The 17,486-nt window shown below is 43.9% G+C and overlaps 1 protein-coding gene across 1 annotated transcript in view; it reads left to right on the top strand.

The window, feature by feature from the left end:
* The window catches only part of LOC126254313 (heat shock protein 70 B2-like), a 127,447-nt gene that overhangs the window by 94,170 nt on the left and 15,791 nt on the right, over nucleotides 1–17,486 (top strand). Inside the window, exon 6 of the mRNA XM_049955302.1 lies at nucleotides 10,881–11,150. Within this exon, the coding sequence (XP_049811259.1) occupies nucleotides 10,881–11,150 (270 nt within the window). The remainder of the gene's footprint in view (nucleotides 1–10,880; nucleotides 11,151–17,486) is intronic.

Genomic DNA, 17,486 nt, shown 5'->3' with positions numbered 1-17,486 from the left:
TTTGACATCTCTTACATCTGTGATCTGGATCTCTCTGCTTTCGTAGCAAATTTACAAAGCGGCTATTGAGCCTCGGCAGGCCCTTTTCGTCCTCCACACCTTACTACATTCCTTGTAGCAAACATGGTCATTCGTGCTATCGCAGCCTTATGATCACTGATACCCTCCTCTACGATCAACTGATTCGAAAAGTCGGGTTCTGATAGCTGCTTGGACGTCTAAGATGTTGACTAGTTGCTTCTCCAACTATCTGCTCGAAAGACTTTCAGGCAACACATTGAGAAAATCTTACACGAATACCAGCCTTTGCATCTGTTTTAATTCATGACTAGCCCATTCTGTAGCTGATAAACTAAAGTCTGTCCATGTTGTAGCAGCATGACGAGGAAACGTACTCGCCATTTTCTCCAGGTACTGTCTGAAGCGTTCTGCTAAATACAACTACGTTTGACCACATTTGATGCCCAACTTCACTCCGATTATTTCACATTCGGAATCAGTAACATCCGCTCTACATATTGTCGAACTCTTTCCAACCCAGCAATAAATACGCCACCGTTATTAATATTTGAGCCGGCCGGAGTGGCCGAGCGGTTCTAGGAGCTACAGTCTGGAACCGCGCGACCGCTACGGTCGCAGGTTCGAATCCTGCCTCGAACATGGATGTGTGTGATGTCCTTAGGTTAGTTAGGTTTAAGTAGTTCTAAGTTCTAGGGGACTGATGACCTCAGCAGTTAAGTCCCCGCTACGGTCGCAGGTTCGAATCCTGCCTCGGACATGGATGTGTGTGATGTCCTTAGGTTAGTTAGATTTAAGTAGTTCTAAGTTCTAGGGGACTGATGACCTCAGCAGATAAGTCCCATAGTGTTCAGAGCCATTTGAACCATTTATTAATATTTGACCCATTCTCGCGAGTTAACAGGGCTCAAACATCCACACCAGGCACGATTGAAGAAACTGGACGCACAGCACGTTAACATACATCAGCAATATGTACTATTATGTGCTAAAACACTGATGTTCGATACGAGCCGAGGGAAATGCGACGCCGGGACGCAGATCGAGGGATACATGCTAATTCATCATTATAAAGAATAATGCTTAAACCATGTTGAAGATGAGGAATCACATTATCTGTTATTTCTGAAAAACAAGTGGAATATTTTTTATGATGTTGAATTCATACAGTATCCAGCTTTACTTAATTATCTACTTATAGTGTGATATTTCTCAGCTTTCGGATATAATTTATCTGTACGCCGTAAGCCGTGGAACTGCAGTGCCTGATCACAACGGTTTGATGGTGAGTTTAAAAATTATTTGCTGACATTACGATATTTGAATACTCGTATCATCACCTCAGAATACATGCTTCCTTCTATTTAACGTAGCCAAACAAAGCCTGGTCTGGTTGACTTTGCTGTACATATAAGGGTCATTCATAAAGAAAACAGCCGCGGGTTTGCAAAATGAAAACCGCTGAAAGGATCGTAATGCCTTTGCTTACGGAAGAAGATTTGGCCGCTATACGAACGCTTAGGCTCCAACCTCGCCGCTAGAGGGACATGGTTTCACTACCAAGTGACGACAGACGAGCAGGTGAACACGTCGACCGTCCACTGCACTCAGTCGTGCTGAAAACAGAGAAACGATGGCTCCAAAAGAAGAGCAAACGGGTCTTGCGCGTTTCCTTACAGCGGAATCAGTGCGGGGAACGGAAGTTAATCGAAGAATGGCAAAAATGTACGGAGAGCACTGAATTTCCGTTGCAGTTCCGACTCTCATCCGATCTTTGGGTGAATGGCTGTCACCGTAACTGCGGGCATCCGCCTGCTGGACAACGGTATGGTACTGCGCTGTGGCGTACCAGGTTGTGCGTCACCAGCCAACATCAATTCTTCCTTAAATCACTTGTGTCACGCTTGACACTTGCGACGGATGTGCAGTGCTTTCCGTATACTTGTGCCTTTCTTCAACTGATTCCCGTTCCCTGCAGTGCTTCTGCTGTAACGAAACGTATTACACCCATTTTACACTCCTGGAAATGGAAAAAAGAACACATTGACACCGGTGTGTCAGACCCACCATACTTGCTCCGGACACTGCGAGAGGGCTGTACAAGCAATGATCACACGCACGGCACAGCGGACACACCAGGAACCGCGGTGTTGGCCGTCGAATGGCGCTAGCTGCGCAGCATTTGTGCACCGCCGCCGTCAGTGCCAGCCAGTTTGCCGTGGCATACGGAGCTCCATCGCAGTCTTTAACACTGGTAGCATGCCGCGACAGCGTGGACGTGAACCGTATGTGCAGTTGACGGACTTTGAGCGAGGGCGTATAGTGGGCATGCGGGAGGCCGGGTGAACGTACCGCCGAATTGCTCAACACGTGGGGCGTGAGGTCTCCACAGTACATCGATGTTGTCGCCAGTGGTCGGCGGAAGGTGCACGTGCCCGTCGACCTGGGACCGGACCGCAGCGACGCACGGATGCACGCCAAGACCGTAGGATCCTACGCAGTGCCGTAGGGGACCGCACCGCCACTTCCCAGCAAATTAGGGACACTGTTGCTCCTGGGGTATCGGCGAGGACCATTCGCAACCGTCTCCATGAAGCTGGGCTACGGTCCCGCACACCGTTAGGCCGTCTTCCGCTCACGCCCCAACATCGTGCAGCCCGCCTCCAGTGGTGTCGCGACAGGCGTGAATGGAGGGACGAATGGAGACGTGTCGTCTTCAGCGATGAGAGTCGCTTCTGCCTTGGTGCCAATGATGGTCGTATGCGTGTTTGGCGCCGTGCAGGTGAGCGCCACAATCAGGACTGCATACGACCGAGGCACACAGGGCCAACACCCGGCATCATGGTGTGGGGAGCGATCTCCTACACTGGCCGTACACCACTGGTGATCGTCGAGGGGACACTGAATAGTGCACGGTACATCCAAACCGTCATCGAACCCATCGTTCTACCATTCCTAGACCGGCAAGGGAACTTGCTGTTCCAACAGGACAATGCACGTCCGCATGTATCCCGTGCCACCCAACGTGCTCTAGAAGGTGTAAGTCAACTACCCTGGCCAGCAAGATCTCCGGATCTGTCCCCCATTGAGCATGTTTGGGACTGGATGAAGCGTCGTCTCACGCGGTCTGCACGTCCAGCACGAACGCTGGTCCAACTGAGGCGCCAGGTGGAAATGGCATGGCAAGCCGTTCCACAGGACTACATCCAGCATCTCTACGATCGTCTCCATGGGAGAATAGCAGCCTGCATTGCTGCGAAAGGTGGATATACACTGTACTAGTGCCGACATTGTGCATGCTCTGTTGCCTGTGTCTATGTGCCTGTGGTTCTGTCAGTGTGATCATGTGATGTATCTGACCCCAGGAATGTGTTAATAAAGTTTCCCCTTCCTGGGACAATGAATTCACGGTGTTCTTATTTCAATTTCCAGGAGTGTATTTTCTTTCGAAGCCTCCATTTCTCTTTCCCAGCACTACTAAACGGAGTGGACGGTTGAAGCATCCACGTGCTCGCCCTCTTGTCAGTTGGTTGTGCGCTAGAGTTGCAAGATTAAACGGACAAAATTACCGAACAGAGCCTCGCGAAAGATTTGCTGAGCTGTGTGTGAAAATGCTAAAGCACTTGGTAAGCCTCACAAATTATATTTATTCTTGTTAGTTAGAGGTTTCGACATATGTTTGTTACCTTTAATCTTTTAATAACAGTCGTTGCTTTTTGCAAACTTAAAATTACAATGAAAGAATAATTCTGCTTTTATCATATCGGCACTAAATTATTCACATGATTTTACAAATCAGTAAATAAAATATTAATGGAATTCTAAAAATTACGAACCTCTCATACTTAAGTACTGAACACCGAGTAAGGGGCTGAAATACTGAAATACTGAACAATTCGGTAAAAAAACGAACAGCTGGCAACACAGGTGTGCCCCTATGTCCGTCTAGCTGCGAGTTTGGCGGCACACCACCTTCACCACCTTCTGCATGCAATGGCATTGCGATTCCTTCAGTGCGTTTCATTTTACAGCTTCTGCCTCGGTTTTTTCCTTTTTCTTTTTTTTTAAGTTCCCCTTAATACTCAGGGTTTTTGGCCGCTCGACTTGCGATTCACTCTCAGCTAGACGTAACACTGGTGTTCGTTTATTCTGGGCCTAATGGGTCCCCCCCACCCCCCCACCCCCCGCCCCTCCGCATGAACCGTGGACCTTGCCGTTGGTGGGGAGGCTTGCGTGCCTTAGCGATACAGATAGCCGCACCGTAGACGCAACCACAGCGGAGGGTATCTGTTGAGACGCCAGACAAACATGTGGTTCCTGAAGAGGGCAGCAGCCTTTCCACTAGTTGCAGGTGCTATAGTCTGGATGACTGACTGATCAGGCCTTGTAACATTAACCAATTAACCAAAACGTCATTGCTGTGCTGATACTGTGAACGGCTGAGAGCAAGGGGAAACTACAGCCGTAATTTTTCCTGAGGGCATGCAGCATGCTCAAATGATGATGGCGTCTTCTTGGGTAAAATATTCTGGAGGTACATAAGTCTCCGTCAGGTAGGTTAGAAAATTTAAATGGGTAGGTTAAAGTTAGATATAGTGGGAATTAGTCAAGTTCGGTAGCAGGAAGAACAAGACTTCTGGTCAGGTGAATCAGGGTTGTAAATACAAAATCAAATAACGGTAATGCCGGAGTAGGTGAAATAATGAATAAAAAATAGGAACGCGGATAAGCTACTACGAACAGCATAGTGAACGCATTATTGTATCCAAGATAGACACGAAGCCCACGCCTATCACGGTAGTACAACTTTATATGAAAACTAGCTCCGCAGATGATGAACAGACTGAAGAAATGTATGACGCTACAAAAGGAATTATTCACACAGGCAAGGGAGACGAAAATTTAATAGTGATGGGAGACTGGAATTTTATCGCAGGAAAGGGGAGAGAAGGAAAAGTAGGTGAATATGAAATGGGGGTAAGGAATGAAAGAGGAAGCTGCCTGGTAGAATTTTGCACAGAGAGTAACTTAATCGTAGCTAAAACCCGATTTAAGAATCATGAAAGAAGAGCGTATACATGGAAGAAGCTATTGGTTATGAACTGTAGATTGAAACTAAAGAAACTGCGAGAAAGGTACTAATTTAAGGAGATGGGACCTGGATAAACTGAAAGAGCCAGAGGTTGTAGAGAATTTTAGAGAGAGCATTAGGGAACTGTTGACAAGAACAGGGGAAAGGAATACAATAGAGAAGAAATGGGTAGCTTTGAGAGATGAAATAGTGAAGGCAGCAGAGGATTAAGTAGATAAAGAGACGAGGGCTAGTAGAAAACCTTGGGTAACAGTAGGGATACTGAATTTAATTGATGAAAGGAGAAAATATAAAAACGCCGTAAATGAAACAGACGAAAAGGAATACAAACGTCTCAAAAATGAGATCGACAGAAGGGCAAAATGGCTAACCAGGGACGGATAGAGGACAAATGTAAGGATGTAGAAGCGTATATCATTAGGGGTAAGACAGATACTGGCTACAAGAAAATTAAAGACATTTGGAGAAAAGAGAACCACCTGTATGAATATCAAGGGCTCAGATGGAAAACCAGTCCTAACCAAAGAAGAGAATGTAGAAAGGTGGAATATAGAGGATCTATACAAGGGCGATGTACTTGAGGGAAATATTATGGAAATGGAAATGGACTTAGATAAAGATGAAATGGGAGATATGTTAATGCGTGAAGAATTTGACAGGGCACTGAAAGACCTAAATTGAAACAAGGCCCCGAGAGTAGAAAACATTCCATTAGAACTACTGATAGCCTTGGGAGAGCCAGCCATGACAAATCTCTTCCATCTGGTGAGCAAGATGTATGAGACAGGCGAAATAGCTCAAACTTCAAGAGGAATACAATAATTCTAATTCCATAGAAAATACTAACACGAATTCATTACAAACGAACGGAAGAATTGGTAGAAGCCGACATCGGGGAAGATCAGTTTGGAATCCGTAGAAATGTTGGAACACGCGAGACAATACTGACCCTACGACTAATCTTAGATTAAGGAAAGGCAAACCTACGTTTCTAGCATTTGTAGACTTACAGAAAGCTTTTGACGATACTGACTGGAATACTCTCGTTCGAATTCTGAAGGTGGCAGGGGTAAAATACAGGGAGCGAAAGGCTATTTAAAATTTGTACAGAAACCAGATGGCAGTTATAAGAGTCGAGGGGCATGAAAGGGACGCAATGGTTGAGTAGGGAGTGAGACAGGGTTGCAGCATATCCCCGATGTTATTCAATCTGTATATTGAGCAAGCAGTAAAGGAAACAAAAGAAAAAATTTTGAGTAGGAATAATCCGTGGAGAAGAAAAAAAAAACTTTGAGGTTCGCCGACAATATTTTAATTCTGTCAGAGACTGCAAAAGGACCTGGAAGAACAGCTGAACGAAATGGACAGTGTCTTGAAGGGAGGATATAAGATGAACATCAATAAAAGCAAAACGAGGATAATGAAATGTAGTTGAATTAAGTCAGGTGGTGCTGAGGGAATTAGATTGGGAAAAGAGACACTTAAAGTAGTAAATGAGTTTTGGTATTTGGGGAGCAAAATAACTGATGATGGTCGAAGTAGAGAGGATATAAAATGTAAACTGGCTATGGTAAGGAAAGCGTTTTTGAAGAAGAGAAATTCGTTAACATCGAGTAGAGATTCAAGTATCAGGAAGCCTGTTGTTAAAGCATTTGTATGGGGTGTAACCATGTATGGAAGTGAAACATGGATGATAAACAATGTAGGTAAGAAGAGAATAGAAACTTTTTAAATGTGGGGCTAAATAAGAATGCTGAGGATTAGATGGGTAGGTCACGCAACTGATGAGGAGCTACTGAATTGTTATTCAAAGATGAAGAGGTTTGTACAGGACAGAGTAGCATCGTGAGCTGCATCAAACGAGTCTCTGGATTGAAGATCACAACAAGAACAATGGATCTGAAGTACATCTGACGGGATCACAAAGAACCTGGGTATATAAAACGAATTCACGAATTTTCCTGAATCACGTACAAAATAAAACTATTTGTCACTTTAGTCGAGTCAACAAAATCAAAGAATATTGTTACAGCGCAGTAGTGTGCCAGATTTTCCACCTACTGACGGTAAATGATCGGTACTCGAAGATACTCATAATGTGTTATTTGTCGGCTGAGATCACATAACGTCGCACTTCCTTACAAACTGGTACCGTTCCCATGCATTTACGTAACGATTCCCACAAAATACGTCAAAGTCTCGGTAACGCAAAAAGAGCGTGCTGGGTACCTGGTTGTTGTTTGTTTCGTGAGACCAAGATGAAATCACACAAATTAAACAGCTAACATTTTCAGTTAATATGAACGTAAACATAACAATTAGACACGCCTTGTGCTTACAAGCCTGTCACAAATGTTGTCCGCTGCATCGAACCTATAACGCTTTTAAATCCAGCAAATTAGCTCCCAGCTAAGTAAACACTCTGTTGTATTACTGTTGCCTTTCTGTACGTGGAACTGGTGCTTTATATTGTTGAAAAACTGTTGAGTTCCAATAGTTAATATACACTGGAATCAAATATATCGTTCCTAAGATTAAAGTTTTTGGCATGCACCTCAGTTAAAATTAGTTAGGGTTTTAAACAGTTTTACAAAATACTGGAATTTTTACGTGTCTTTGGCAGCTCTACACACTTTTTTCTTATATTTAGTGAAACATTTTCGTTTTTTACTACCGATTCTCAGTTTTAGTCTTTCCATGCTAATGTCCATCGGACAAGCATACGTGGTAATACATTCAGTCACTATTCAAGTAATTCTGCGCTCATTACAATGGGCAGTACTATCGATGGTAGTATGACGTAATGAATCATGCATCTCACGCGTCGCTGGTTCTCTGGATCATCCGGAGCTGTGCCCGCCTTTTCCCGCAGGAGGCACTGTCTTGCTGTTTCGTTCAGCAACGCGCGCCTTTATGCGAGGCATCGTCAGAGTCGTTCAGGTTTCGCGTGTCACGATCGTATGCAATTGAGTCGTGCAAAAAATATATCATCTGGATGAAATATGAGTTTGGGAATTTTCCGTCGAATGACAGGGCAACAGTGCGTGATTAATCGCTTTATTCGTGGAGTGTGGGCGTAATTTCACGCGAAAACAATGGACGTATCACAACTGTCATTCTTAGTCGTTAGCCTTTGTTAGTCTCCAATATTATTATTTGAATATTTATTAAGGCTACCGTAAACTATTACAGCGAGGTAGCTTAATTTGGAAAAGTAATGCAATAAAGACAAACTTCACTTTGAAAGTGGAACTAAATTTAATTGCTAATATGAACATGATTGGGTCTAACGATTGTTAGGAAGTGTATCAGTTACAAACTCACTAAACGAAGTAAGCTGTATGAACTTTTATCCTTTGAAAGTACTCTTCTCGCTTAAAGTTGGAGAATTTTAATAATCGTAAAAGGAGAGACATGTTTCCGTTTCAGAAAACGTAGTCACGTATCGTACGAAGCATGTTCTCTCTGTTAACCATATCCGTCTCGGATTACCACAAAAAAAAAAAAAAAAACATTTTAATCAAGAATCAGCAAAACACAGTGGCAGGGGGGTTATATCATGTCGAACGCATATTGTCCTTCTAAAGAGTTAAACAAAATGAAGAGGAGTCAAACTCTGCGTCGAGCAGGCCTGTTGGGACATGACGAAATTAATTTAGGTTTCAGGAGTTACTGCAACCAATCGCCGTTTGGTTGCACTAATTCCTGAAACCTTTAACAAGAGAGTCGCAGTGTTCCAAATCCAGAATGGATAGAAGTTAATTTAATTCAGGCTGTTCAATATTTGATCTCATAGAGCTATTAGTTCGTAATGGGTTTTAGGTCTAGAATGATTTTTAAATGTGGAAAAATGGCTGCTAAATTGCTTTCTTATGGATAATGTATAAAGAGCATCAACATTAATCGAAATGTGCTATTCTGAAAAAAGTATACTTTCATTTGAAATTACTAATTTGATTCTTACATCCCGTTGGTCAATAAGGCTGCGTTAGAGCGTTGTTCCCGATATTTCGATGCTATTCGTCAAAGTGAAAATGGCTTATCAATACAGCGTTTCAAAGAAATATCTGAAGTGAAATAGAAACCTCATCCTAAACGCGGGATGCTCATGAGCACGGAGGCCGTTTGAGGTTCCATGGCTCGCTATACAACTGGGACAACGTGGAAACTTCTACTGAAATGGCACGAATGGCGATCCTCAGGAAAAACCGCTCCCACACCAATACACTAATGTAGTTATTTATTTTATTTTTTAATTTATTTTCCATACAGATTACTAATTTTCAAGTAGATATTCGTCCATGGAATAGGAGCTGTCCAGAAGAAATGATCTTAGGTTAGATTTAAAACTTGCTCTGCTACCTATCAGACATTTTATTATACTAGGGAAATGACCAAAAATTTTTGTTTTTGCATACTGATCTCCTTTAAGTGCCACTGACAGCTTTAAACTGGGTAATAAAGGTCGTCTTTTCCTCTAGTGTTGTGGGTGTGCACATCATTAACTTACCAAATTGTGATGGATTATTTATGAGTAATGTCATTAACGAATGTATGTATGACGATAATCCTAATGGATCTGAGATAAATGTGATGGTATCACCAGGTAACTGGTATAATTCTTTGAAGGGGAACCTACACGGTCACCGCGGGTAGCACCACATATTACTCATACTGCTCGCTTATGTCCAATCATAACTGATGAGTTACCCCAGACAATTACACCACAAGACATGTAGGCCATAAGACGTGTATGTCAGGAGATTGATTCGATTGTTTCCGAGATTAGAGCCCAAGTAGCTAAACTTAATTTTTTGAGAAGCTCAGTAACGCGCTTCTTCATGTCCAAGAATCTGGAACATTCTTAACTATTCACCAGCTCCTGTCCCTGTGCTACATCGGTTGTTGGTTTGATTATGCTGGTTGTACAGAAATGAACACAGTGCATTTTCTCAAAATTTGGGGCGATTTTATTTCACACAACCACTCAATAATTCTTTGGAAAACATAATTAACTATCTCTTCTGTTGCTTTTTCTCTAACGAGATTTATTATAGCACTAGTACCGTGTGAAAAAGTACTAATGCTGCTTGTTGAATGTAAGTGGAACGTCATTCACGTATATTAGGAACAGGAGTGCACCCAAAGTTGAACCCTGTGGGACTCCCTTATTGATTGCTCCCCACTCACTAAAATTTTCTATCTCTGCAGCACTGTTTGAATTATTAGTACAACTTTCTTCATTCTGTTTGTTAAGTATGATTCAAACGAGTTGTGTGAAAAGCCGTCAATACCATAAAACGTGAGTTTTCTAAGAGTGTAACATGATTTACACAATCAAACGCCTTGGAAAGATCGCAAAAAATCGCGACTGGCGATATTTTATTATTTAAGCCTTATAATATTAGATGTATAAATAGCATTCTCAGTTTAGCAATCCTTCTGTAACCACACCGTGGTAGGCTAAGTGAATGTTTCTACTTCAATATGATATACCCTCGTGTACACTAATTTTCGAATATTTTGGAAAAAGATATATGTAAGAAATTGGACGTTAATTAATTAAGCCCTTCTTGTTACCTTTCTTATAAAGAGGTATAACAATTGCTGATTCTAATCTGAAAGGAGGTAAAAAGTCTGTTTAAATCCTACATAATTTTTCTCGCGCTTCTCTTAAATCGCATCAGAGGGAGAACGGTTTTGTATTCACACACCCCTTAACCTAACGGCTAATGGTGTGTCCTTAGTAACGCTGGCTGTGCTGTGGCAGGACTTCTTCTGCGGCAAGACGCTGAACCTGTCCATCAACCCGGACGAGGCGGTGGCGTACGGCGCGGCGGTGCAGGCGGCCATCCTGAGCGGCGACACGAGCTCGCAGATCCAGGACGTGCTGCTGGTCGACGTGGCGCCGCTCTCGCTCGGCATCGAGACCGCGGGCGGCGTCATGACCAAGATCGTCGAGCGCAACGCACGCATCCCCTGCAAGCAGAAGCAGACCTTCACCACCTACTCCGACAACCAGCCCGCCGTCACCATTCAGGTGCGTGCCCTTCCCTCTACGCTGCTACTGATTCACGGACTTGGATGTTGCATGCCGAAGCATGGAACTGTGAAGGCCAGAAGTCGAACCGCGCTAGTGTTTCGTCAAATGTGTCCGAACAGACTCAGCTCTTCCATCCGGAGAACTGCTAACGTAAACCTACCGGGACTGTTATTTGAGGAGCATCGTTTCAAATCGTGTTAAGTGCACAGATCACAATTCTACAGGAAGTGAAAAAAAAAGTTTCGCTTCCTAACCAAATTAAACGTGTGCGAATTCTCGACGGCACAATCTATTTAGATTATGTTCCAGAATTAATCATGATTTAAGTCATCATAATCATGATTTAAGTCACTTCCCAACGCCTGAAGGTACCATTTTAATTTTTTAATTGCGCTTAATACGTTTTGAACCAGTTCACTGAACAAAGCACGTTTTGATCCAATCATGTTTTCGCATAATATGGTTGGAAGCGCCCCCACGAACCATGCACCTTGCCATCGGCGAGGTGACTTGCGTGCCTCAGCAGTACAGATGCCATACTATAGGTTCAGCCACAACGGTGGCGTATCTGTTGAGGGGCCAGACAAACGTTTGGTTCCTGAAGAGGGGCAGCAGCCTTTTCAGTAGTTGCAAGGGCAGCAGTCCGGATGATTGACTGATCTGGCCTTGTAACAATAACCAAAACGGCCTTGCTGTGCTGGTACTGCGAACGGCTGAAAGCAAGGGGAAACTACGGCCGTAATTTTTCCCGAGGACATGCAGATCTGATGGCTTCCTCTTTAGTAAAATATTCCGGAGGTAAAACAGCCGCCCATTTGGATGTCCAGGCGGGGACTACTCAGAAGGATGTCGTCATCAGGAGAAACAAAACTGGTATTTACGGATCGGACTGTGGACTGTTAGATCCCTTGATCGCGCAGTTAGGTTAGTAAATTTAAAAAGGTAAATGGATGGATAGAAGTTAGATATAGTGGGAATTAGTGAAGTTCGGTCGCAGGAGAAACAAGACTTCTGGTCAAACGAATACAGAGTTATAAATATAAAATCAAATACGGGTAATGCAGGAGTAGATTTATTAATGAATAAGAAAATAGGAAGGCGGGTAAGCTACTATGAACAGCATAGTGAACGCGTCATTGTAACCAAGATAGATACAGAGCCAACATCCACGACAGCAGTACAAGTTTATATGCCAACAAACTCCCCAGATAACGGAGAGACTGAAGAAATGTATGAGCAGATAAAAGAAATTATTCAGATTGTTAAGGCAGGCGAAAATTTATTCGTGATGGGGGACTGGAATTCGATAGCAGGAAAAGGTATAGAAGCAAAAAATAGTAGCTGACGATGGTCAAGGGGAAAGGAATGAAAGAGGAAGCCGCCTGGTAGGCTTGCACAGGATAGAGAAGCATGGAGACCTGCTTCAAACCGGTCTTGGGACTGAAGAGCACGACAACGACAACAACATGTTTGAAACGTTCATTTCAATTTTTTGGTGATTTTATTGTTGGATACAGCCGATCACGTAAGAGAATAAAGTTATTAAATGTTTTTGACGGTAGATCGACGTTTTACAGTCTTGCACTTAGTCCATCTTCCTAGTGCAAGAGAAGGATCTGGTGCCAGTCTTTTATTGTTCTTCAATAATGAGTTCAGCTATTTACTGATGAATGATAGTGATGACTCAAAAACAGCATAACAATTTAACGCTTTAGTAGCAGTATTACAAATATCACTGTCACAACAATGGAATATCGACTGCTTTCTCTTGTATAATGATTTCCAGTTCTTTATGGTTTTGCAGGTGAGGGTTTTTCATCATATAACTGAGCGGCGATCTTGTTATATTTTGTTCGGTACGCTGTAAACTTTATTTTTTGCTTTCACTAGGTAGAATACTGGGATGCTGCCTTCTTTGTGGTTACAAGGCGGCTCAAAATTACTTAAATGCGGATCTCGGTTGAAGTACCTAAATCGAAATAGGCCTCCTTACGTCATAATTACAGATAGTAAAACTCAACTAAAACATAAAAACATGCATCTACGCAATCTTTCCACACGAATAACACATTAATGCACGGGAACTACAAATTTCACTTCAAATGATCATTCGTGAAGTGCATCAGGTTTCCTTTTCATGCTGTCAGTTTTCGCAGCTCTAGCTCTCATTCCACTTCCTTTCGATCGCTCTCCCACAGCTAAATAGCCTCCATGGTGATCCAAAATCCACAGTAATGCAATCAATACCAGACTGTGAAGTGCCAGATGGAAATACTCGGAAGAGACAACAAAAGAGCGGGCTAATAACGCAAGCTGAGAAACATGAATTGAACGTAATACCTTTCGAACCGTCGGCTCCACTGTGCGTAATACGATTTTGTCCGATTCATATTTTCACCACTAAATTATTATGGAAAAGGATACGAACTGTCCCCATCTGACTCAACATCGTTAAAGAGCATACCAAAATTACGCTGAAAACTCATCAAACTGTATTTTGACATCGGCTGCTTTTAATACGTTTTGAAACGATGCTTCTCATATACGCTGCTCCCCATTAAACCTGCAACGCCGCGAGGACTGCATGCAACGATCGTCAACTTGTATGAAGTTTATTACCTACTTGGATATGCAAATGATTAACATTTCGCCACAACCGCAAGAAGCACACTCGCATGCAAAAACTGAGGACGAAAGCAACTTGCCATGATGTGTCACTGCCAGGTAAAATAGCTCAATGAAACTTGGACCGCCGGCCGGAGTGCCCGAGCGGTTCTAGGCGCTACAGTCTGGAACTGTGCGACCGCTACGGTCGCAGGTTCGAATCCTGCCTCGGGCATGGATGTGTGTGATGTCCTTAGGTTAGTCAGGTTTAAGTAGTTCTACGTTCTAGGGGACTGATGAACACAGCAGTTAAGTCCCATAGTGCTCAGAGCCATTTGAATCATTTGAAACTTGGACCATACATAGAAAGAACTGCTACAGCATAGTGCAGAAGGTAACTGAAAAAAATATGCAATGAGACGAACAGAAATGACACTTTTATTAAACTGCAATAAGTATATGAAGTCGTCGCGGTTCATGATGTTTCGCTTGACATTGCAAAGGCGGGACATTGTTCTTAACCGTCTGTGTGAGTTCACCATGGATGGCAATGCATGGTCTGCGACGCTCCCGTGCTGGGCTTAAGATTTCTGGTGGTAGGTCGTTCCATTCTTCAACCAGCGAGGTTGATAACTGCTGGATGGTCATTGAAACATGTGGACGCGCTGCAATATGTCTCCCCAATGTATCCCACACGAGCTCGATCGGGTTTAAGACGGGAAACGGGCAGGCCAGTCCATTCACCGAATGGAACAAAGAGCGAGCCGCTTCTCTACCTATGGTGTTCGATGCAGTCACGCGATGTCCGTAAAAATGAAGTCAGGTCCGAATGCACCCATGAAAAGATGCAAACGGGGAAGAAGTACAATTTCACTATAACGTTATCCGTGAGTGTACCGTGTTCATAGATTTGGAGGACTACCGCTCTCCACAACATAATAGCTGAACCATCGGAACGATCATGCTCGACAATGTTCTTGGTTTCTTTAAGTGTTCCTACCTCTTACCATACGAGGGTACTTTTAGTATTGTCGAACATGATCGTTTAGGTGGTCCAGGTGTTACGGTGTCGGCAGGTAGCCTATAATGTTCATGGGAGTACTGTCCTCATGACCTTCCAGCAGCTGTCAACCGCGCTGAAGGAGCAATGGAACGCCCTACCACAACGGCTCCTTACCAACGTTGTGGTCAGCATGGGATCACGTTGCAGAGCACGCATGTCTGTCCGTGGTGATCAAACGCCCTGTTAAGAACCATGTCCTCCATTTTGTGATGTCCAGGGGACTATCATGAACACAGTGACTTCAGCTTTGTTATTGTCTTTGAATAAAAGTATCATTTCTGTTCGTCTCGTTGCGTATTCCTTCTGTGTAGCAGTTCTTTCTATGTACGGTCCAAGTTGGATCGAGCTATGTTATTTGGCAGCGACACATGATGCAAAATTGCACACCAGCGTAGGAGGAGTAACGTCATGTATGCAGCGTGTTTCTCACTCAGAAATCACATTTGGATTTTGTTTGTTTGTCAGCAGATCGTGTTACGTCTGGCATTAGAACGGGAAACATTTACCACCACGAATCAGACTTCGACAAATTCGTGGCCTATTGAGATTCCGGATTATTGTTTCACGTCATTAGTGCTTGTGTTTATTTTCAGTTTTTCTTCCCGCACACTTTTTGCGAATCGAGCAGAGAACGGAAAAAGTGTTACTGATACCAGAGGTACCCTCAGCCGTAAGGTGGCTTGCGGAGTATGGATGTAGATTCTATGACTGTCACGCAAGTATGTAATCCAACGGTTCAAGACCTCAATAGCGCCACATGACTAGTGCCCGAGAGGACAGACATATTTTTCACTCTGCCGCGCATGTCACAGGCCACGTACCTTGAGTCAGAAAACTGGCTTGTTTGCAGAAAGGAAAGAAATCACACAGACAGTCCGATGTCGTCGGGAACACCACTTATTATCAGCATGGCTGCCGTTGTTGCGGCTTCCCTTGAGGAACAGCAGAGGGAATCGCGCCGAAAGCAGAGCACCTAATGAAAATACTGGACACCTGGACCTGGCGAAACACCTGGCGTGACGCTGTGGATTCCTAGTGGGTAGACAACACGACACCTCTGGTACGAGTAGCCGGTGATGTGAACAGCAACTGTGAGTTGTTAAGGCTGGTGGCCGTCTCCTATTTTCGAGATATTAGTGACGTTATCTTCCAGTCTAGATAATGAAAGACCACACGTTGCCTGTCGTGTGCAGACCCACCTCGATGCGCATCCAGGCTAGAGCAATTGCTACTACCAGAGTTCACAACGGTGTGCTCTAAATTTCTCACATATCCTACAAATTTAAGCAACTCTCTGGGGACTGTAGACAAAATCCTCTACTTAAATTCTGCCACATGTCAGATTGGCTAGTCTGGAATAGGTCACTGCCTCCCGTGTACCTGCCCACTGCTACACCTTCGTAACAGCGATGTTCTGGGTTGTCCCAATAGCTCCTCTTCTTGCTTTACAGAATCCAATCCTGGAGTTCTCGTTAGTTGGAATATGTGCAACGAAATCTAAACCTTTTTTTCTTTAAGATCTTGTAATTTTTATTTAAAAATTTGGAAAACTGGCACTATCGTCCATTATTACCATCTACACATCCTGAACACTGTTCATAGAAGATGTGCCACTGCAGCACAAATGCGCCGAAACTATCCGACTTCTGCTCGCTCCCTGTATTTCTCAGTTAATCCCAGTGCTTGTATTTTCTTCCATAGACATTGTCTGAAGTGAAAATTGGATCTGGAAACGAATGCTTAGGGGGACACTATTTTCATAACTTTAATTGTAATCATTTAAAAGTCTAACATTGCAGTTTTCAGTGACCACCCAGGCATCATATTTTCCAAGATGGAAAAAGTCTTTCATACGTATTTTGAATCTTGTCTTTGAAGAAGGCACATAAAACAGTAAATATCTTTGACTTGATTCCGATGTCAACTTGTACTGTGTACATTTAAGCGCGATTGTGTACAATTACGAAATGTCCGTCAATAAGAACAGTGTCATTTTCAAACAGGAGTTTCCTCGCTTCTTGCCTGCTGAACACCAGTATTCTTTGGCAGGAACAGCCCCATCATCGCCAGTTTAAAAAAAAAAAAAACGGTTACTGTCACTTACTATCGAAATATCTTCAGTCAGTTGAATCTCCGAAGTAATAGCAGGGTTCAGAGTAGTCCTTATAGTTATATGTTGTATGTTAACTGGGGACCTAGAAACGACGGAGAAGCTCCGTCCCCGCCGCAGCCGCAGTGGTCCACAACACCACGACGACTACCGCAGTCCACTTCACCCCTCCGCCGCCCCACACCAAACCCAGGGTTATTGTGCGGTTTGGCCCCCGGTGGACCCCCCAGGGAACGTCTCACACCAGACGAGTGTAGCCCCTATGTTTGCGTGGTAGAGTAATGGTGGTGTTCGCGTACGCGGAGAACTTGTTTGCGCAGCAATCGCCGACATAGTGTAGCTGAGGCGGAATAAGGGGAACCAGCCCGCATTCGCCGAGGCAGATGGAAAACCGCCTAAAAACCATCCACAGACTGGCCAGCTCACCGGACTTCGACACAAGTCCGCTGGGCGGATTCGTGCCGGGGCCCAGGCGCTCCTTCCCGCTCCGGAAAGCCGTGCGTTAGACCGTTTGGCTAACCGGGCGGGCCCCCTATAGTTACCATTCTTGCTTTAC

Source organism: Schistocerca nitens, chromosome 1 (genome assembly GCF_023898315.1).
Source record: "Schistocerca nitens isolate TAMUIC-IGC-003100 chromosome 1, iqSchNite1.1, whole genome shotgun sequence".
NCBI classification, from domain to species: domain Eukaryota; kingdom Metazoa; phylum Arthropoda; class Insecta; order Orthoptera; family Acrididae; genus Schistocerca; species Schistocerca nitens.
The sequence above is the reverse complement of the archived record's forward strand: the minus strand, read 5'-3'. Positions and strand labels throughout refer to the sequence as shown.